The sequence below is a fragment of the Thermobia domestica genome, chromosome 1, assembly GCF_964235325.1.
Source record: "Thermobia domestica chromosome 1, izTheDome1.hap1.1, whole genome shotgun sequence".
Classification (NCBI taxonomy): Eukaryota; Metazoa; Arthropoda; class Insecta; order Zygentoma; family Lepismatidae; genus Thermobia; species Thermobia domestica.
Window position 1 is genome coordinate 361,279,630 of NC_137454.1, and position 24,367 is coordinate 361,303,996.

Genomic DNA, 24,367 nt, shown 5'->3' on the forward strand with positions numbered 1-24,367 from the left:
AACCTTTTCTTATATTGATTCTTCATAACATGTTCTTAAAATTTCCATTCTCTGCGACAGTGGTGTATGCCACATGTCTCTTCCATTCCCCATGCATAACAGCTAGCAACTTCTCTGACTCATGGCAGCAAAAGTATCCTACATAGTCTGAAAATGCCATAACTTCTGGATCTTGACAGTGTACACCATAACCTTAAAAAGGGCAGCATTTCGTAAGCTTAAGCAAATGCATGTTTCTGAGGTATCTACTTCTAAGTGGTGTAGCGGCTTTAACAATTGCATTATTCGATCGGATGTCTGCAGGCTCGTATCCCGGGTGGCTAGGGGACCGGGGCCCCAAATTTTCACTTCCCCGGTGATGAATTATAATATGGTTGGGTCGGGCCCCCTCTAACTTCTACCGGTCCCCCCCTACATTTTTGGAATGGCTACGGGCCTGGATGTCTGTATTGTCGTTAATGGCGAATACTTCGAAAGGCAATAAAAAATTTTTGCATTCTGGCTATCGTCTTTCTATTAATTCAAGAAACTTCCACTGTAACCCTCGGAAATTACATAATACACATTTTTGTTTTTTACATTGTATGCGATTTTTACGTGTAGAGTACATCACTAGTTTAAATTTCAATTTACAATTCTTTCAAATCAAATTTATTTCAATATTTTTTCTACTTTTCTAATATTCCTTTCCTCTTTACTTCTTTATAGATTCTCCTAAACTGAAATAAATTAATCTAAATTCTGTAGTAAGAAAGTTCCTCTGAATTAACATACTTTTAAATTTAAACTTTTTATTAAATAATTTAAACTTTTCGAAATATTTGATCACTACAAATAAGTATAGAATTTAAACAATTATTTCGACCTAAAAATAGCCAATTTTTTTTAAATATACGTGTATATACAATGCATAATTTCGAATATAAATTGATATTTTTCACATGCGCACTATTGTTAGAAGGTAGTCTATAGCAATGCTGATGTTCAGAAAACACCCTACAGTCGCACAAATAACTGTCGGAATCAATTAAATAATTAGGCATTTCTAGTTCAATAAGCATTAGAACACTGCTCATAGTTTTAATAGGAAACATTTACATTTGTAGATCGTTTTTAGTGCGGGGTATTCGGTTGAGATGTTGTCATTTAGTCTGCATTTTTGTCTCTTGCAAGGTGATCTTCAAACTCATTCCTCCGACTCAGGAGCTTCATTAGATACCGATCTCTGCCGTGCAATAGTTTGACGACGTGCATGTCGTTCTATCAGAGCGTCAGACGTTGGCGGAATATCAGCTACCTGATATATTCTTTGAGCGGTCATATATCTTTTTTGAAGGTGCTCCTGCATTTCTTGACAGTGATCATCGATTAGGTTGCGATTATGTTTGAAGTGCAGCTTATGATACGGATTATTTTTGAACGCTGCTCTGAGCATTTGCGCATCAGATTTATGTCTGTCCGACATACGAGGACTGGATATCTCCGTCGACGTGGGATCCTTGCCGTGTAGCATCGTTGCCTTTCCATCCTCCACTAGCGTCGCAGGGCCATACAAATGAGCATAATGGTCTTCTAATGATATTTTTTCGAATAATTTGACCAAGTTTCTATCTGATCCGTCTTTCAAAAAGAATGGCTTCAAATACTTGTCGTCTATATGTTCCAATTTTCTCAGTATATAGAAATCTCTCCGTATACAAGTAATCTCTTCAATTGCAGCCATTATGTAATGTATAATATTTTCATTCATTTCTTCATTGAGCGTTTTGTCATGTTTCTCCGACTTTTCTATATTGAGCAAACTTACTAGCGGTTTAATGGTAGCACCCTGAATAAACACAGTGAAAAGTATAACAATCAATGTTGTTGTAACGAACACTTGTCTCGGGAGAATAATTTTAGGATCAAGCATTTCCACTAACGAGAAGCCCACAGCTCCTCGAAGTCCGCCGTAAGCCATAATAAATTGTTCTTGAAAATTGATTTTTTTCACTCGCAAGCAATTTGCTATTCCAGTCAAAAAGAATACAATTACAAATCTGCACACAAAACAAAATGCTAAAGTATATAAGACAAATTCAGTGTGCCATTTATGTTCATCTGTCACTAGCACTATTCCAAGGAACAAAAATATAATGGTGTCATTTGTCGAACTCAACATTTTCGTAAAATATTTCACAGTCGTGTATGATTTATGCGATATGTTATTCATAGCATAATGAGCCTGTATTAGACCGCAGGCAATAATACTGATAATTCCTGAGAAGTGGAAGAGTTCTGCAGAAAGATAGGATAAGTATGCAACAGCAAGGATAGCCAATGGTTCCACAACTCTAACTTCCGTAGTCGTTTTGGTGATAACTGCGGTTAATAGGCCATATACAACACCAATAAAGAAGCCTCCTAGACTGACAGTGAAAAATGCTAATACAGCAAGGCCATACTGATCACCATGAATTTTTGGCATTTCTGAAAACGTTACCATCGTGGTATATAATACCACCGTCACAGCATCGTTTAATAGTGACTCCCCAAAAACAAGATAATAGAGGTCTTTGTTGACACCAATTTCTTGGAAGATAGCAAGAACAGCCACTGGGTCCACTGCAGAGATAAGCGAAGAAAACACGAGACACTCTATAATTGATAATTTGTATGAAATACCCATCAGGGTCATTGGGCCCACCGCAACATAAAGCAATGAACCAATCATGAAAGTGTTCAAAAGTGTTCCCACTATAGCATATAAAAGTACAGTGTAAAGGTTGTGAGCAAAGGCACGATCGTAAAGGGAATAAGCTGATTCGAGGATGATTGGAGGCAACAGTATAAAGAAGAAAAGTTCTGGAGTGAATGTTGGGAAGAAGATTTCATGTTCCACATCATGTGTAGGCGTATCATTCATAAAATTCATGTTTAGACCTGGGACATCGTCTGGTATTGGAATTCTTATAATTGCTCCAACAAGGGTACCAAGGAGAATAAGAAGACATGATTCAGGTATATGTGAAGACAGCCAATGAGCTTTATGGAAACCAACTTTTGCGAGACCAGCAATAATAAGGAAGGCTGTAACCGTGAAATAAATTCCAATTTCTTTCCATCTGAAGCTCGCGACGTGGATCGATGCTTCATGCCTCTCCTGTTTAAGGAACAAGGTGATTGTTCTTTGCAAGCTTGAATTATATTCATCTTTATATTCATGTTTATGTGTTCCTGGATCCACTAATAACGATTTACAAGATACTATGGATGAGAGAATTATCACCAGTAGAGCAGCATGAATCGACTTCTCAGAGGATTGCATTACCACAATTCAGTTGCATCGTTGCATCGCCTTCTTGTATAGTTGATCCGGGAGTCCGTTGACTTCAGTTACACACACTCTCTACGTAAATAGACAAACTTTTAATACGAGCTGTCTTCCGTGTAGAATGGCAGATAGTACTGTATTCTAATATTATGTAGCACTTTGTTGGAAGGAAGAAACACTGTCTACGAAAGAGGTAATTATATTGTGTCCATAATCTTCGTATTTTTGGATTGTCAGTTCAGTATTAAATTTGAAAACAATGTTCAGAAGTGCACCAATTTGATTGTAGTGTTATTTTAGTTTATAAGGTAACAAAACTAACAATGATTAAAAAAATACTATCACTTCTACTCGTATAATGCAAAATGCGTTCCGTTAAATAATGTGGGTGCTACCATCTAATGAATGCCAGGTTATTGTGTACAGAAATCTCAACGGAAGGATTATTTTAATGGAAACTTCCCTTCTTAACCTACACTATTTTGGCAGAGGTAAAGAATGTGGATGTCACCGCAATTCTCGTGTACAAATCAAACCCTGATGCCTTAATAAAATTGGGGGTGCAGAATGGGAATAGTCTGTCAAATTATACGATTAAGTATAGTCAGCCCTAAAACTTGTTGGTACTGAAATGAGTTGTTGGTAGAGAAACAAGAGAACATAGTACACACTTTTTTGAAAGCCATTGTTTTATATACAAACCATGAAAGTAAGTGGAACGTAATGTAACCTAACCTAACCAAAATTAGGGTTAAGTGCTGTAAGGCCAAATTTTAGGAAATTTACCGGATCAATTAGAGAATTAAGTTTGTGAGGAAGAATGAGTGAAAGTCAGGTAAAGGGAAAAGTAAAAGTTAAGAAAGTGGTTGTATATATTGGTTATTTTCTATGTAAGCGGCACTGTATGTGAGGCATATGGACTATTTCGCGGAGAGGCACACTTGTTATGATATAGTGACGCGAAAGGCAGTGTCGAAATGGCTCGTGTATGTCAAGGCTGTGATATAAACTGTAAAATGTACAGAAAAATTTGGCCAAGTCTTTAATTTGCCCATTTCATGTCAAAAACAGAACTCTGATAAAGTGAGATAGTGTCTGATGAAGCCAAAATGTTCGTTGGCGAAACTGTAACACGTATGTAGTGTATGTGAATATATTGTTTTGCTCAGCAAATAGTTTGTTTATGTTTAAGTATATACAAAGCAAAGCTTCTACTTATGGAAAATATTAAGTTACGTTAGATTACGTTACATTAGGCGAGCAGTATTACTTTAATACGGATCCATAGTATAAGAATTAGTAGTAGTAGGAGCAGGAGTAAGAGCAGTAATAGTAGTAGTAGGAACGGGTTAGAAGCCCGGCAGGGGTTGGTTGGGTTCTGTTCTCGACATGAAGTGGGCAAATTAAAGACTCGCCTAATTTTTTCTGTACATTTTACAATTTGTGGATCCGTATAGTAAAACAAGTGTACCTCTCCGCGAAATAGTCCATCCGCCTCCACATACAGTGTCGCTAACAACATCAAAAACAATCAACAAATACAACCTCTTTCTTGACTTTTACTATTCCCCTTACCTGCCTTGTACTCATTTTTCCTCACAAACTCAAATAAATTCTCCAATTGACTCGGTTAATTTTTTTAAAATTGGTCCGGCGATACGACACTTAACCCCATGTGTAAAACCATTATAGGGCTATACAAGGGTTAAAATAAATGAGTGAATATCAAAGACGACTGTGTGACGTATTAATCACCAGCCCAGTATTTCTTTGCACGTTGTAAGAAAAGTATATTTATAATTGCAGGTATAGTTACAAGTGTGAAACCATTACAAGTGCTCTAACCTATGTGATTTTATGTGGTATCAAGTTTTTTTTCCTACACTATACTCATTTTTGCGCATACCATCTGTCGCTGACCCGCCTTCTCCCTGTGGACGCACTACCCGCAGGCCTCTCGCCTGCGTTCCTGGCCTGAATCGTTTACATAGCAATCTCGCTTTTAGTTTGTATCTAGCGTAAGTTGGTTTGTGTTTTCTGCACAGTCAATTTTATGGCGTACGTCCGAACGTGTATTCATGCCTGTTCCTCGTAAGGAGAAGCTACAGTTGTGAATGCAACTTCTATCGTTAGAAGCAAGTTCCAAGACTTTGCGAGTGAATTTTGTGATGAAATAAAGAGGATAACAGGTACTAGAATAGCAGTTAGTGATTTTGAGTGGACATACTTTGCACTCATGTTAACAGTTTACGCATTTACTTGGGCATACACCAGAGCAATAACAGTCCAGAACGCGGTAATTGTTTAGTAACGGGGGCCAAAACTAACGAAGACAAAAAACAAATTGCCCTGCGGGACTCTAACCCGCCTTCACTCGCTCGGCAATACTGTCTTAATTAAATGTTATTAACCTAACCTGACCGAATGTGTATAAAATATCGCAAAAAAGTTGGCTAAAAACCTGCCTCCTCCCCCAAACCTAAACAATAGCCCAGAACATCTTATAGAATCATTTATAGCAAGAAAACTGAAGGAAAAATGCTTTTATTATTATTATTATTATTTTCTTTTAATTTCGTGCAGGTGAAGAATAGTCCGTCAAATTTAAAACGTGCTGCTTATCGTCGTCAGAGATTCAACGCCGCGTATCTCCAATTTTGGCGAATTTTGAGTTTTAGATATCATTAGAATCACAGTATGTGATGGCGCATAATCTGGTTAAGTAGTAGGAAGTATATCACGACAAATGGTGTGTTATTCCCTCAAAGTAACACCGCGTATATTAAGGCTGAAGCTAATGTTTAAACAGTTTTTTGTCTCTCTTGTAAAATTGGTGAAATATTACGTACGTGGTATTGAATCTCATATGACTTTATTCTATTTTAGGAGGCGATGTAAAATCTGTAAAAAATTACAGAAGAATTATGTTACTTAATTTCACAATAGCATTGTGTAAGTTATCGAAATGTTTCGAGAATTTACCTCTTACATACTTAATAAGGTAGAGATAAGGAATGCAAAGTGTGCTCGTTAATACATAGTAATTACTCTGTAAGGAAGACATTATGAAGTGCTATGAGAAAACAGGGTACAAAGGGACCTTAGAAGGGTCGCAGAGCTATACCACATGCAAGGCATGTGTTTGTATGCCATTTGAATCGTTTATTTTTTTTTCTGTCCTCATTTATCGTACGCCCACCATCGCTGCCGCGCTTCCTCCCTATGAACACGCTGCCGCACGGGCTTCCCCGCTGTTCTTCTATCCTGACATGGTTAGATAGCATTTATGTTTTTAGTGGCCACCTAGGACAAGTTGGTTTGTGTGTTATGCACTACAGTCATGCTGTATGTCCACACGCTGTATTTATACGGTCTTCCTAAGTCAATCTTAATACATTAATTACAAGTCCTCTCTTAAAAAACACTATCGAACGCAGTAAGAGTGCATTACTGCTAACAAGTCAATATGTTATAAATGTAAGTGTGGTAGTACTTCACTTTTCTTGCTTCAAATGATTTCCTGAGACATTCTCGACTGTTATTACTCCGAAGCATATCCAGATCGCGTACAGATTGATAATATAGGTGCAAACTAATGTGCTTTCCCGTATGGGTATAAATACTCGCCTAATGTATGCCATAAAGACGTCTCTGCAGAGGGCACAAAACAACTTGTACTAAGTGGGGACTGAAAGCGAGTATGCTGTCTAACCGAGTCAGGATAGGAGCAGAGCAGGCACGTCAGCGTTGGAGAGTATGTGCACAAACGAGAATAGAGAACAACATTTGATATCGCATAAAATCAGATAGGTTAGAGTACTTGTAAGGGTTTCTCACTTGTAATTCTACGTGTATGTAATTGTGAAATACAGATTTCCTACATCGTGTAGAAATATTCCGTTGGAGCAAATTAATATGTCGTACAGTCGTATTTGATGTTCACGCACTCATTTTTACCCTACTATAACCCTTGTAATGGTTTTACACTTGCAAGTATAAAATGCTGGTTTACAACATTGTGCAGAAGTGCTCCGACATGTGAATTAATATCCTAGATAATCCTCTTCCATATGCATTCATTCGTTTTAACCATAAAATTACCATTTTATGACGACTATTCTGCACAAGTACCAAAACGCGTACTCCTTTAGCAACTGCACACTTTTTTTTTATCAAATATCCTTGTACAGGGCTATGCGTTGTAATTCAGCAGAACTTATATGAGCCGTAGGGAATGGAAGCACGAGTACCAGAGAAAGTTAGGGTGCCGAAAGCACAGGAGATGGCGTTTGCTGCCATATAAATTATGAGAATACGTGTAAGATGTTGGGGGTATGCAATGCTCCTGTTACTAAAACAACATTATTAAGGCGTACATGCCCAAGAACTGTGAAATTAACCTAAAAATTCGTATACTCAACGATTTTAAACAACGAATTACCCAAGTAAACGTAAAGTGATTCATTCTAGGTCTAGGTAATAGGAGGAAGTAACACAAAATTCCATGTTTTGAGTAAAGATAATATAGTCTAACATAAGGCAATATAATGCACTGTACCTAAAGGTAACAAAAATTAACGCAAAATACTACTTCTTGTGATTGATATACAAAGGGTGGCTCATGAAAAACTGTCCCGCCTGCATGTTTGTAATAAAACAGCATATTGTCGCCACCACCTGGGCCGCGGTGGCTCAGTGGTAGAGCGTTCACCTCTGGTGCTTAAGGTCCCGGGTTCGATCCCAGCCCCCGCCAAGTGAACTTGGTGGTGCACAAATACTATGTGCGTGGGCTTTCTCGGGGTTCTCCCACTTTCTTCATTCCACCATTTCATTCATTACTCATCATCACCGTCTCCTTTAGCCTAACCAGCATAAACGTGGGACACAGGAATTTTTTTAAAATTTTTTGTTGCCACCAGTAATTGTTGTTATTGAGTGTGTGTTGCGACAGGTAGATAGAAAGGGGACTTCATTCTTGTTGCATACCCAGGACGATATAAAGTCGTTAAGATTAGGTTGTGTCGCTTAACTATAAAACACATATATAATTAGTTCTCTATAATATATATAGTAGATAATATATTACATATATACTTTCAAGAGAAAATTTCGCTCCTTCCCGGTCTCATCCGGGGAAAAAGAATTTTAAAAAATCCTAACGGTTTCCTTGAATAGAGCTACACAAGTAACAGGAAAAATATAGAGACTATTCAATAACTTGTGAATAACTTTTTGTATTTGCGAAAATTAAACAAAAAAATAATTATCTTGATTTTAATTCTTTAATTAGTTCCCTTAACTTTACAATTTGTGTACAATTTTTATACAATATTAATATTCTTGATCGTATCAAATTATATTCTTCGACCTACTATCTTTTAGACCGTCAGTTCATTCAGCCGAGCGGCCAATATCCATTCCGGAAGAAGACTCATTCGATCCCCGATCGAAGCAAATATAGTATTATGTTTGTCGCCAGCTTACTCGACTAGACGACTGTTTAAAAATGGGACCTAGAAGAAGACTCACTCGATCTTCTACAGGTTAAAAACGAAATTACTCTTCCAGGTTTAATTCAGCTGTTCCTACTTAAAATTTCTTAAATAATAGAAAAAATCCGCAGCTATTCATCACTCAGCTGGGTTTTAGAAAAAATCAATCAGAAAGCCCCTCATTTAAGAGACAATCAAAAATGCTTATCTAAAATGCCCCCTCATTCAAGAGACAATTAAAAAATTAAAACTCTAAATGCCTTCTCATTCCAAAGGCAATAACAACACAGTGAATGCCCCCTCATTCAAGAGACAACCACAATATTAAAAAAAAAAAAAAAAAAAATCTACGCATCATTCTGGCGACTGGGTACTAAAAGCAAAAAAGAACAGCGCCTCCTCATTCCGAAAGCGGTTCGAAAGAAAAAAAAAACCTTATCTGGTTCGTCGTATAACGACCGCCATTACCTATGAAAAAAATAGCTAAAGTTTATCTCTATCAAACCCCCTTCCAGGCTCACTTATCCCGAAAGAAGAGTTATCATTATTAAATTAAAATAAACAGTCTCTATCATTCAAGAGAGCTGCCCAAATAAAATTTAGCAAAATATTTTAATAATACTACTTCAAAAATAAAAGGTAGATTCCCTTATAATATGAATCTAACAAAAAATCCTTAATTCATCCTATCTAAAAATATCCTAATTTCCTAAGATTTAAAAAGAAATGATAGGGTATATCTCAGAGCCGACTACTCATTGTGTAAGTCCGGTTGAGTGGTAGAAAACTTCATCCCTGCGTCCCTTCACTATTGGAGGCGCAGAGGGGTAAGGATCTCTGGGAGATGTGAAGAAGTTAGTGGTTGAGAAGAAAGTCCCTCCCCCACACAACATGGACCGTATTTATACGATCAGCCTCCCAGCTCACCAAGCATCCATATGTTTTAAAAAAAATATTTTCCCACGGCTACTTCTTCTAATGAGAACAGTAACTAAAGCGCAAAATACTGTATGTGAAAAATCTTTTAAAACAATTAAAAAATTCATGACAATTAATAAAATCAATATACTATAATTATTTATGTAAATTATACGAAAATTAATGTGTAGATTTTTAAATCAACACATAATAACTAACTAACTAACTCTATGGCCTATGGAACCCGGAGGTTTAATGCCGCGTTCACAAAAAGCTCTCCACTGACTTCTATCCTTAGCTAACTGCATCCAGTTTCTACTTTATATTCCAATCTCTGCGAGATCCATCTTAATATTGTCCTCCCATCTGCGCCTAGGTCTTCCTAATGGTCGTTTTCCGAGTGGTCTTCCAGTCAAGACTTTGAAAGCGTTTCTACTTTCTTTCATTCTACCTACATGACCCGCCCAACACATAATAACCTTTCCTAAAAGAAAAAGAAAAAAAAAACTTTTTTAAAAAAAGAAAAAGACTGTTTTACCCTCTGAATTTCCAAAAAAGTCCTTTATGCAAAAGTTTTCATTTGTTCCTGTGCGATTAAAAAAGTCACAGTTTATATATATTCTTATACCACTATATACACTTTGTCACTCACAAAACACTACACTTTGAAAACTTCACTCACTCTCCACTGAGTTTGGATTCTATTAGTTCTTCCCAGTCAATATCTCTCCCTGGGGTTGGGGGTGTCCCGATGCTCTCCGTGTAGATGGATAAATAGTCATCCTCTTCTTCTATAGGAAGCTCTTGCTCCATCTTTTGCCTTTTTCCTTCAGGTTCCTCCTTTTTTTCTTCTTCCCTTTCCTCTTTTCTTCTTGTCCCCTTAATTTTTCAATTTGTTGCACTAGACTAAGGGAAAGGTCCCAGTCTTTTGTTTCTGCACTCGTCGATTCTCCACCTCTGGGCTGGTTTTCTTCCCTCCTCTTTCTTTTGTTTCTATTCTTTGCTCTGTCCACCTGGAACAAGAGCTCGACATCCAGACTCGGAAAGGCTTTCGGTCTGGCCGATGCATATACGTTTCGGTGATTCACAGGTAGTTTAAAAGACATGTTGACAAACTAAGCGAACCAACAACAAAAAGCAAAAAACTGCGGTCTTCTCAACTCCAGAATTAGTACTGAATGAGGAATTTTAGAATTCTCGTTCTTATAACCACATGGATCTGCCCAGTTCCCATAGAAAGATATTCAATAAATCCATCTTAATACGTTTGTGAACTGTTTTCACTAAAAATATACGTGAGAAGCCTGTGAGTAGTCTCCAATTTCATTTTCACAGTTCACTTGTCGAAGGGTAAGAAACCACCTCTTCGTCTCTTATTTCCATGACCTCTGGTTCTGTCTTCAGAGAAGGTTTCCCTCTAAAATTTATTAGGGTTAAAAATTATTTTTCTCTGGTCAGAAGTCTCACATTTGTTCCCTCAATTCTTCGGCTATTTCTCTGTTTCCATAATTATGATTAACTCTTTTCTACTCAGAAAATAGGGGTCACAGAGGATTTGGGAAGGAAAGAAAGAAAAGAAAAAGTAAGAAAGTCTGTATCAAAAAAAAAAAAAAAATATATATCTTAAAGTACACTAACTTGTACATTTATACCCTTACTTGTATCGAAAATTGTACATTCTAGGAAAACGTTTAGGAGTAGCAATTTCTTTTTCTGTTTCCTTATTTACAAAGTCTGGTTTGTCATAATAGTTTTTAAGCTGATCACAGTTAACCTTTAACACTGTTTTTCGAACTAAGACTTCAATTTCATAACTATTAGGAGCGATCTTGTTCTTAATAACATAAGGCACCGTCCACTTTGCTAATAAACCTGCTGTCTCCCTCTTTGTGGCGCACGACACTCTTACAGCTTTTAACCAAACTTTATCTCCGACATTATACGGATTCTCTTTCCTTTTAACATTATATTTTCTTTCTTGTTCTTTGTGAGTCCTTTCTTGTACTTTTAACGCTAATTCTCTGGCTTCAGCTATTCGTTTAGCCGTGTCTCTCACATAATTCAATACAATATTTTCGTTCTCCTTTACTCGCATCTCATTAGATACTAATTCAAAAGGATCCCTCATTTCTCTACCAAAATGTAAAAAACTCGGCGAGAATGAGGTGCTAGAACAAATCTGATTGTTTATAGCGAATTCAATTTCTTTAATATTATTAGGCCACTGCGGATGTGATTTACAGTACATAGCTAAAAGCTGTTTAACTTTCTTGCAATATACTTGACTTTTATTACCACAGGGTCTATATCTAACAGTGTGCACCTCTTTAGCTTTCAATAGCTTCAGGGTATCAGATCAAAGCTTATTTTTAAATATAGAATGATTATCAAAAACCAGAACTTCATAAAATTCGCTTTGACAAAATACTATCATTATGCAGTCGCGCACAGCTCTGGCGGAAATTTTTCTCAATGGAAATATTCTAGTAAACCTAGAGAACGCATCCGTTGCGATAAAAGCATACATAAAACCTCCTGTACCCTTGACTATTTGACCCAGTATATCTACATATAGCTGTGTCCGGGTTTGGTTACTAGAGTACTGCTCATAAACCCCGTATTCTTACTTGTAGACGATTTAAATTTCGTACATGTCTCACAAGCTAAACAATAGCGTGTTATGTCTTGGCTCATTCCTATCCAACTAAACTTCGTCTGAGTTTTCAAAATGGTCCCTTTTATTCCAGGGTGTCCGGAATAAACAGAACTATGAAAAGCTTTCAATACAACATCCCTTAATTTATTAGGAACCCATATAACAAATCTAGTATCATTGGTTACCTTATCCGTAACTATTCTCTTTAGTAGGCCATCGACATCAGTAATTGATATTTCAGCTAATCGTTTAATCCGGCTATACTGCTTTTCCTCTAAAACTACTTCTTTCCCACTAAAAAGCTTTATTATTTTTCCCAGTTCGTCATCTTCTCTCTGAGCTTTCTTAAATTCTTCAACGTTAACAATTTTATCCACGGTTTTTTCTTCTCCGTGTGAATCTTCATCTAATTCAAGGAAAGGTAATTCTTCAAATCCTCTTTTTATTTCCTCCGAACCAAAGTTATGTAAAATACATCTCGGTATACTACTAATACCTTTCTTCTTTTTTCTTTCTTCTTTCAAACTGCCGCTATTATAAAAAGCAGTTATATTGACATCTTCTCTAGGTAACTCCTGAAAATCAATCAATTTTCCATCACTCATTTCGAGTTTCAAGAACCCGTTGTCTCCGACGTCCTCTAAGGGATAATACTCATTCATTAAATCATTTCCCTCATATTCCTCCGGGATTGTGTAATCATCCTGTATGCGACTCAAATAGTCTACATACAGGGCCTTTCCCTTTAAATGTCTCAAAACAACAGGATATTTACTAATTCTATTTATCCATCTGCAAACAACAGCAGGTACTTTGGTAGCTTTCAAAAGAGGTAATAAAGAAATGTGATCAGTATATACGAATACTGTGGGTGCATTCAGCAAATATTTCTCAAATCTCTCTATAAAGATTAATATCCCAAGAAGTTCCTTCATTGTAGTATTGTATTTCCGCTGAGAATCTGTCAGTTTCTTAGATCCATACGCGATTACTCTTAACTTCTTTCCATCTATCTTTTGAGAAATCACAAACCCCGTCGCTATATCCGATGTATCCACGAATAGGTAAAATTCCTTATTTAAATCTGGCAAAAGCAACTTCGGATCACTTTCAAGGATTTGTTGTAGTTTCTTAATAGCATCTTCACATTCAGTTGTCCATTTGAACTTCTCATTTCTACGCAAAAGTTGGGAAAGAGGAGCAGTAATTTTCGCCATGTTCGGTATAGCTGATCTGAAATAATTATAAAACCCCAGGACTCTTTGTAGATCTTTGATACCCCTAGGTCTCTTTATCTGTCTGGCCATCCTAACCTTTTCTCGATCACACGATACACTCTCGTTTTCTATACGAAAACCAAGAAAATCGAAAGATTTCACAAATAACTGTACTTTGTTCAAATTGAGCGCAATATTTGCTTTTCTCAATTTCTCAAATACTATTCGCAAATCTTCTAAGTGCTGTTCTTCACTCTCACTTGCGACCACTACGTCATCATAGTACACAATTGCGGTCTTAAAAAAACATTCTGCAAGTACTATTTGCATCATTCTATTCAACGTATAGGGTAATGTACATAACCCATAGCACCCTCGGGCGTATTGATATATCCCTTGACATGTAAGCATGCCTGTGTATTTTTGTGAATCTTCTGCTATAGGTATATGTCCATAAGCATTACAAATGTCAAAAATTGAGTATATCTTCTTTCCCCCAAGGTGAGCTATAGCTTCCTGTATGTCAGGTAATTGACTCCTTTCAGTTTTCGTAACCCTATTAATATTTCTCGCATCCAATATAATTTTGAAAGATCCCGATTTCTTTTTGTGTAATAATGGGTTACTGAGATATTTAGTAGGCTTTTTAACTATGATTCCTTGAGACTCCATCTCATCTAGTAACTGGCACATAATTCTTCTTTTTTCTTCCGACAAGGGTCTTAATTTAGTTGTAATTGGCTTATCTTCCTTTAGCTCTATATGATGTTCTATAACATTAGTTATCTTAGGTTCTTCTGAGAAAACTTCTCTATTTTCTATGAGCATTTCAATAACTCGCTGTCTAAATTCTCCACCTATGTCTAATTTATCTATTATCGGTTGTAAATTTCCCTCTATTTTTCTATCAAAATCTAAAATTAAATTCTCTGGGAAATCACTATCAAATAAACAAATCGGCTGTTCTATGTCCTCGCAATACCATCCTCCTCTGGAAAGATTTATTACAATCCCCACCTTCGAAATGAAATCTCTTCCTGCCAGAATTTCTCGCAAAAGTTTTTCGAGAATGATAAATTTGTGTTTAACAGCGAAATCATAAAATTTTACTGTCGCTGTAATTTCTCCACACGCAACGGTGGTTCCATCGGCTACTCTTAGGGTCAATGAATCTTCTTTTACTTGCCCCCCATTTTGTACCCATTTATCTGCGAGTTCTTTAGAACAAACGGAAATAGAAGCCCTAGTATCCAGCAACATTTTTGACTTTACACCAAAGACAGTACAGTTGATAACAGGTGCTCCAGTCTTGCTAAAGACACTTTTTTTCTTCTTCCCCCGGCTATCCTCGCCGGCATCGAAAATCCGTTTTTTGGGATCACGGAATTAATGTTTCCTATTTCTCTATGTTGGGATAAGTGTCTTACTCTGTATCCCCTAAAATGTTTTCTCTCTCTCAAATTTTCTGTCATTTTTTCCACTTGGAAATTCCTATCCGCTACGCTATTTCTATCTTCTTTTCTCTGGACTCGCCCCCACACTTTTTCTATCAACCGGCCTTATCATTCCGGTGAACTTCAGTGGCTTTGTTGATTTCTCAAATGGAAATTTTCGCTTTTCATCTTCAAATGTCCACGAATTCTGCGAAATTAATAAAATCAATTTCATTTCACTTATTAAATCTCTACCGCCGATCAAGTCATGAGCAAGGTCTCTTAAAACATGCAATTTTACACGTGCTTTCCTTTCTTTCATGTAAATGTTAACACACATGACACCTACAGTTTTTGTTTCTCCCTCAGCCAACTGTAATTTTATTTTTTCTTTCTTCATCTTTGCACCTTTCGTTATAAGTTTCTCCGCTAGGGATAAATTTATTAATGAAATTTCACTTCCGCTGTCAGCATATAATTCAATACTTTCCCCCCAAATCTTACATAGAATAAGCGGTTCTTTTACTAGATTATTCACTTTCTGGGCTTTATTTTCAGAAGGATGTGTTTTCGTATGAACAACAGAGCTCTCCTTCTTATTTTCTTTTTTCTTTCTACAAAACTTGCCCCCGTTTGTGACAAAAATCACAAGAAAAAGTCTTGTTTTCACAGCGAGAATTCGTCACGGTTTCCTTGCGGTCATTCTGTCCACGCTTAAAATAAGCAGGATCAAGAGCCGAGGGTAATAAATTACTTCCCCGCCCCATTTCTGCTCTTTCTAGCGCTGCAATAGGATTGCATGCCTTGGGTGCCTCTCGTTCGGGTAGATATAATAATTCACTCAAAAGAAGATGCTGGATCTTCAAACTTTCGCTTTCTAGCTGTTTCAGAGTTACAATTTCCTTGTTATATAACAGCTGTCTGAATCTTGGGTGAGAACGCTCCATAATTAAATCGACCTGAGATTTCTCATCCGGGGGATCTTCTAATCTGCTGAACATAAGCGCAACATGTCTCGTGTACGAAGCTAAAGATTCGTCAGCCTTTTGAAAACTATTTTGCAATTGCTGCTTAATCTCTTGTTCGTAATTGAAACTAAAATATTCTTTCAAGAAAGAATTTTTGAATTCCTTGTAACTACAAAAGGTTGTTTCAAAGCAAACCAAACTTTCCCGCTTTTCTTCAATGTCCGAGGGCCAACTAATTCCAATAGCTGTTCATCGTTTAGCTTCTTAGCTTGCTTAAATTCTTCTAATTCATCTAGATACGCAAATGGATCCTCCCTAGGAATGTCTCCTGTAAATTCAGGTAGGTTTAGCCTAATTTCTTCCACCCATTTACTTTGACTAATATTTGACTCCATTTCTTCATTATCTCCAGCAGAATTACTTCCTTCTTCGCGCCTGTTCTCTTCCCTTCTTAATTCCTGTATCTTAGAAATTATTTCTTCTGAGCTAAGTCCCTCTCTATATTCTTGCCCAAGAGCTTCGTAAATAGTTCTTTTATCTAGTCCCGTTGCCATGTTTAAAAACTTTCCCGAACGTAATTTCATAAATTGATGCTTCCCTCAAAAATTAGAAACTTCCTCTCATTTATTCTCTATACAAAAATAATTTTCACTTTGTCGCTTGTTTCGGGCGCCAATAATATGTGTCGCATAACTATAAAACACATATATAATTAGTTCTCTATAATATATATAGTAGATAATATATTACATATATACTTTCAAGTGAAAATTTCGCTCCTTCCCGGTCTCATCCGGGGAAAAAGAATTTTAAAAAAATCCTAACGGTTTCCTTGAATAGAGCTACACAAGTAACAGGAAAAATATAGAGACTATTCAATAACTTGTGAATAACTTTTTGTATTTGCGAAAATTAAACAAAAAAATAATTATCTTGATTTTAATTCTTTAATTAGTTCCCTTAACTTTACAATTTGTGTACAATTTTTATACAATATTAATATTCTTGATCGTATCAAATTATATTCTTCGACCTACTATCTTTTGGACCGTCAGTTCATTCAGCCGAGCGGCCAATATCCATTCCGGAAGAGGACTCATTCGATCCCCGACCGAAGCAAATATAGTATTATATTTGTCGCCAACTTACTCGACTAGACGACTGTTTAAAAATGGGACCTAGAAGAAGACTCACTCGATCTTCTACAGGTTAAAAACGAAATTACTCTTCCAGGTTTAATTCAGCTGTTCCTACTTAAAATTTCTTAAATAATAGAAAAAATCCGCAGCTATTCATCACTCAGCTGGGTTTTAGAAAAAATCAATCAGAAAGCCCCTCATTTAAGAGACAATCAAAAATGCTTATCTAAAATGCCCCCTCATTCAAGAGACAATTAAAAAATTAAAACTCTAAATGCCTTCTCATTCCAAAGGCAATAACAACACAGTGAATGCCCCCTCATTCAAGAGACAACCACAATATTGAAAAAAAAAAAATCTACGCAGCCGACATCATTCTGGCGACTGGGTACTAAAAGCAAAAAAGAACAGCGCCTCCTCATTCCGAAAGCGGTTCGAAAGAAAAAAAAAAACCTTATCTGGTTCGTCGTATAACGACCGCCATCACCTATGAAAAAAATAGCTAAAGTTTATCTCTATCAAACCCCCTTCCAGGCTCACTTATCCCGAAAGAAGAGTTATCATTATTAAATTAAAATAAACAGTCTCTATCATTCAAGAGAGCTGCCCAAATAAAATTTAGCAAAATATTTTAATAATACTACTTCAAAAATAAAAGGTAGATTCCCTTATAATATGAATCTAACAAAAAATCCTTAATTCATCCTATCTAAAAATATCCTAATTTCCTAAGATTTAAAAAGAAATGATAGGGTATATCTCAGAGCCAACTACTCATTGTGTAAGTCCGGTTGAGTGGTAGAAAACTTCATCCCTGCGTCCCTTCACTATTGGAGGCGCAGAGGGGTAAGGATCTCTGGGAGATGTGAAGAAGTTAGTGGTTGAGAAGAGAGTCCCTCCCCCACACAACATGGACCGTATTTATACGATCAGCCTCCCAGCTCACCAAACATCCATATGTTTAAAAAAAAAAAATCTTTTCCCACGGCTACTTCTTCTAATGAGAACAGTGACTAAAGCGCAAAATACTGTATGTGAAAAATCTTTTAAAACAATTAAAAAATTCATGACAATTAATAAAATCAATATACTATAATTATTTATGTAAATTATACGAAAATTAATGTGTAGATTTTTAAATCAACACAAGGTGCAGACAAGTGTGTCACGGCTGTTCTTTTTAGATGTATCCCTTCTGCACAGAATAGTAATAGTTAAGGCTTTTGTGTTCACCGGTTCCTTTAAGGAGACGCAGGAAATTTTTTTGTAGACAACTTTCCTGGTGTAGATCATCCTGCAAAGAACAGTATTCAGGGTTCGGTGAAAAAGTGGCGAACGACAGGATCAGTTGCAAACGCCAAATAGAATCCAACCCCGTTCGTACGCCTGCTGTGGTAAATTATATCGAAGTACGGATGTCAACAAGTTCTATGAAATCATCATTTAAGTTATCATAAGAAGATTTTCCGCGCAGTACGTGTTGCTTGTTTTACACAGTGTACAAATGAAGCCGTCCAAAATGACATGCGTCCAAGAACTCGAAGTTGGAGACAAGGTCAAACGTGTCGATCGATTACTGTACGTTGTTTCTTCAAACAATTGCGAGTAGTTTGATGGCCCCAATGCTGTTTTTCATAAGTGATGAAGCATGGTTTTCTTTGTCAGGCGTGTAAACTCACAGAACACCAGATACTGGCCCGTGGAAAATCCTCGCATGATTCATCAACAGCCTCTCCATGACAAGATGATCAGAGTCTGGTGTGCTGTGTCTGCTGATAGGATGTGGGTCCCATATTTTTTGAGTCAGCAGTAAACACTAAGGTGTGTGTTGAAAGTTTTGAAGAATTAAATGAATAGTTGATACACCTGAAACGCAATTATGCCTTCTTTCAACAGGATTGGGCAACCTGTCACACTTCCCATGCACCGCTGTTACTAATTCACGAGAAATTCACAGAGGGAAATACAGTTGCCGTACTAAAGGATTACGGCTGACGCGATCACCAGATCTGTTTATTTGTGATTTTTAACTTTGGGGTAGTTTGAAAGGTAAATTGTACTGAGATAGACCTAGAACATTAGAAGACGAAGTGCAATATCCGTCGTGAAATTCGAAAAATTGACACAGTAGAGTTGCATAAAGTGTGCAACAACATATTATGGTGTGCACAAAAGTGCATTAATGCACAAGGAGCATTTTCATGATATATGTATGTGTATATATTTTTATCTGTACCATCAGATAATATTTATTTCTTTTTAGAAAACCATTCATTGAGCCTCTTGAGAGGCGGGCCGGGTTTTCGTGGATCACCCTGTACAAGAGTAATATTTTAAGTTTATTTACTAAGTTTGAGTGACTTGCTATATAAGTAAAAGAGACATGAGTCTCTCTGTGAGACGATAGATCTCTTAGCGTAAATTTTCCAAATCTTTGCCCATGTATTGTTTAATTTCACCGCAGAATGCATTCAGATTTCATACCAGGGGGCGCGGTGCCTCAGTGGTAGAGCGTCCACGTCCGGTGCTTGGGCTCCCTGGTTCGATCCCAGCTCGCGCAGTGTGGACTTCGTGGTGGACAAACACCGTGCTCGTGAGTTTTTTCGGGGTTCTCCCGTTTCCTTCCACTTTCTTCATTCCACCATTTCTCATTATCACCATCTCGTTTAGCCTAACCGGCATAATCGTGGGACGTAAAACTGAAAGATTTCATTTCAGATTTAATACCCGAACAACAAGTACGAAAAATAAATAAATAAAATAAAATAAATCAGCTCCGTTATATTGTTTTGTTTAGTACATGGCAAGTCTTCTGCAGTGAACAATGGCAAATTCTCTTCGTACACTTCTGATCTAAAAAAACATAGCTTCCGTCCAAAGACTAAGTCCAGAAATGTATTTAGAAGTCCGTGCTTGAGGAGTTATCAAGTAATGTGAGCTTTATGTAAAATCAGAGGCTCCATATAAATACTTCAAGATGTTTACTAGGTTTCAAGTATATTTTTTGGTAGTAGCTTACTCTTTTATACGAGATAAAACAACAACTATAAAATTGTAGGTATTTAATAGTTGTTCCACTACAATTAACTAGCACATCCGTCCGCGCTAGTCTAGTGGCTACTGGGTATGTCTTTGGTGCACATGGTCTGTGTTCCATTTCCGGTGGGAAAGCACAAAAAAATTTAATTTCGCAATAATTTTCTTTCATTGATCATTTGTTATCCGTTAACTTAAAGGGCATAACCATGGTACGTTAAAACAAAACAAAAATCCGTCTTATTTTCAGTTGGCTAATACGTATTATGTAAATTGTAATATATATATATATATATATATATATATATATATATATATATATATATATATATATATATATATATATATATATATATATATATATATACAGGGTGGTTCAGTAATGTTGGACAGCCCTGAATAAATCGGAAACCAGAAGAGATATTAGCAAGAGTGTGGTGGATCCATATACTTGTGGAAGGGGGACGTCTTGTGAGGTACCACACAATGTTACCAGGTCAACAGTGTTGCCAGCTCAGTACAAAGTTGTATTTTTTTAAATGGAACATATAGAAGTTTATGCCATCAAAAGAATTAGTACAGAATGTGAATACCAACAAGCGAAACCGCACCTGTCAGTGTTGCCAAATAACGAAGTTATAAAGCTTCAAAGATCAAGAAATTAAAGTGTCCGTAGAGCAAAACTAGCAAAAAGGCAAGAAAAATAATACTACGGAATGAAAAGGAGTAACCGAAAGAGTAAACCAAAGAACGCACAGCATCCAGTGAGTAACAGGGTTGCCACAGTAAAGGGGGAAAAAATTGAAAATTTTGCAGTTGCTATAGGAGGAAAAGTGCCCATATGACATAATGCTGGAAACACCACAGAAAGTCTATGTAAGATTCAGGAATCCTAATAGCGTTTGTTCGAAAGCGATATCTCTAACCGTTTTCGAGATACACCAAAGGTGTGCGGGGTTTGCAACACTGCATAATTGATTTGACGATTAGACCCGTGTAGTTCTTACATTTTGTTGGGCGTATCATTTTCATTACTCGTTCCTGTAGTTTGGAGGGCGAGGGAATTATTATGCAGTGTTGCAAACTCCGCACACCTTTGGTGTATCTCGGAAACGGTTAGAGATATTGATTTCGAACAAACGCTATTAGGATTCCTGAATCTTACATGAACTTTCTATGGTGTTTCCAGCATTATGTCATATGGGCACTTTTCCTCCTATAGCAACGGCAAAATTTTCAATTTTTTCCCCCTTTGCTGTGGCAACCCTGTTACTCACTGGATGCTGTGCGTTCTTTGGTTTACTCTTTCGGTTACTCCTTTTCATTCCGTAGTATTATTTTTCTTGCCTTTTTGCTAGTTTTGCTCTACGAACACTTTAATTTCTTGATCTTTGAAGCTTTATAACTTCGTTATTTGGCAACACTGACAGGTGCGGTTTCGCTTGTTGGTTTTCACATTCTGTACTAATTCTTTTGATTGCATAAACTTCTATATGTTCTATTTTAAAAAATACAACTTTGTACTGAGCTGGCAACACTGTTGACCTGGTAACTTTGTGTGGTACCTCAAAAGACGTCCCCCTTCCACAAGTATCTGGATCCACCAAACTATTGCTAATATCTCTTCTGGTTTTCGATTTATTCAGGGCTGTCCAACATTACTGAACCACCCTGTATATATATACAGAGGTTGGACAAAAAAATCTAAGCGTTTGCAAAAGTGTGAAAATCATAACTAGTATGGTGTGGGGGCCTCCTTTTGCGTCTAAAACAGCTTGGATCCGATGTGGAATGGACGTATACAGCTCCTGAATCGTGGTGTGTGGAATTTTGTACCATTGTTACTCCAAAACATGCTCCAGTTCCTTGAGGGATGCTGGTGGACGGTAAGGAGACCGAACACGCCTTTCTAATTCAGACTACAATGGATCAATGATGTTCAGATCTGGTGATTGTGGGTCCCAGGGTAGGTGTGATAGCTCCTGGTCATGCTCCTCAAACCATGATTTCACCGTTTTTGCAGCGTGACAGGGCGCCAAATCATCTTGGTAGATGCCATCAGCATCAGGGAACAATATTTGGTCCATGGGTAGAACCTGGTCCCCCAAAATGGCCTCATACGCCTTAGCATTCATCATTCCATGCAGGGCTATGATGAGACCTGCAGAAAACCATGGTATCACTACCCATACTGTAACAGAACCACTCCCATGCTTTACAGTTGGGGGCAGACAGTCTATATCATAGGCCTGCGATGGTGTTCTCCATACGTAAATACGACCGGTTGTTGGAAACAAAGTGAAGGTCGATTCATCGAACCACGTTACGAGTTTTCACTGTTCATGAGTCCACACCTTGTGGTCCTTGCACCACTGGATACGCCTCTTCGCATTTACTGCTGTGACCAGGGGTTTGGCGGTAGGGCCGTGCCATGAATTTTCATTTTATGAAGTTTCCGTCGCACTGTTTTCGATGAATGTCACTATTCTACAGGCCAAAATAAAGCAAAAATGTTATATGCTGATTTGCCCCCCGGAGCTCCTTCAACTGCTGTGGGGAATCAAAATTTCTCAATGTGGCAACGCCGCAGATTATCTTAGGGCAATTAGCATTACTTTGCGAATCTAATAAGCAGTTGAATCGATTGCTACACTAATAAGTGATGCTAGTGTCAATCAATAACAACTTTAGCTGCCATCTGGAAAGAATCGATATAATTTTTTGATAGATTGGTAAATCTAATCTATGGGTCTTTTTTTGCGACGTTGCCACATAGTGCAATTTGTGTCTCTAGACGAAGGTTCGAAAGGTATACAAATATCAGGGCTCATAGCGAGTCACTTTTTTTTTTTTAACTAAAAGTTACTTTTTTTTAAGTTGGTCACTAAAAGTTACTTTTTTCAAATTTGTCACTAAAAGTTATTTTTTTGGGGAGGTAAAGCGACTTTATCGTGTGATTTATGCTTTGTATTGGCAGTTTTCTAAGAAAAATATAAAAAATAATGAAAAAAGGCAGAAACTTGTTAGTCATTACTCTTCTGAAAGCTTCAGTACTTGCTGCCACATGTGAAACAGTTAGCTTTATTCTCACTTCAGCTTTACCGTGGGACGTAAAACTCAAAGATTTCATTTCATTTTTTCACTTCAGCTTTTATTCTTTCTAAAGCACAGTGGATGGTTGGTGGATGCTTAAGCTCTCAAGGTGGGGTTGAGAACCCTTCTGTGTCTATTCTTTCTTCTATCATAATAGTCTTTTAGTTTTCTCTCGTAATAGTTAACGCTCCGCTCAACGTTGTGTATGTTTGTGTGGTTCATCATGTTCGTCTTGTGTTATGCTTCTTGTATGTTCTTCTTCAGAGTAGGTGATGAATTTGAATATTTCACGGCTTTGAGAACTCTCAATGCAAAGTTAAATATAACGTCTAGGATGAAGAAATTCGGAAATTGGCCAGAACTGGTTCCACTTACTCAGAAGCTTCTTACATCTGCTAAGTCTGCTTACCGTAACTACAAAGCATACTTAGAAAACCTAAGAAGGGAGGAAGCTCAAAAAGAAGAAGTACAGAAGAAAAGATGAAACAAAACAACAAACAGAGAGAGGTGATGGAAAATAGACAAAGGAAAAAGGGGCATGATGAGATTTTGGTCAATTTTTTGGTCACTTTTCGTGTGCTTTGGGTTACTTTTCAACTATTTATGAGAGACCAGACCACTATGAGCCCTAAAATATATATATTTTTGCTTGATTTTGACATGAAGAATAATGCTCTGTGGTCCGTGGGCGCCATTTTTAGAACACCCGGTGTATATATAGTTTAACGTCGTAGGATTACGCATCGAGGCAAAAGAAGACTGTGATGATGAGATGTATGATAATGGCTGACTGGTGAAGATGGGGAACCGAGGAAACCACGGACACAATGTTTGTCCACGACATAGTGCTCTTGGCCTGAGCTGGGATCTTACGCTCCACAGATAAACGCTCTACTAGTAACTCACTCACCTAACGCCCCCTCACCTCTCACTCACCTATTATGTGCCCTGGGAATTCTAAGTGGATTAATTATATTCTGCAGCCAATCATGTTGCCTTTGACAGCCATTCATAATGGGAAGCTTCGGCATCACAAGTATTTTTACAATAAGTTTGTATCTGTGTGAAAGTGTAATTATACATTATGTTTTATATATATATA

At 37.2% G+C, this 24,367-nt stretch overlaps 2 protein-coding genes across 2 annotated transcripts in view; one reads left to right on the forward strand and one right to left on the reverse strand.

Annotated features, from left to right (window-relative positions):
- Positions 1-1,042: 1,042 nt before the first annotated feature.
- On the reverse strand, positions 1,043-3,307 carry LOC145664151 (sodium/hydrogen exchanger 2-like). The gene has a single exon (XM_081730556.1). It carries the CDS (start codon positions 3,305-3,307, stop codon positions 1,187-1,189), a length of 2,121 nt encoding a protein of 706 aa, XP_081586682.1. The 3' UTR covers positions 1,043-1,186.
- A 46-nt stretch (positions 3,308-3,353) lies between these two features.
- Trs31 (trafficking protein particle complex subunit 31) overlaps positions 3,354-24,367 on the forward strand; it is a 46,534-nt gene continuing 25,520 nt past the window's right edge. Inside the window, exon 1 of the mRNA XM_081730569.1 lies at positions 3,354-3,506. The gene's annotated coding sequence lies outside the window, so the exon portion shown is untranslated. The remainder of the gene's footprint in view (positions 3,507-24,367) is intronic.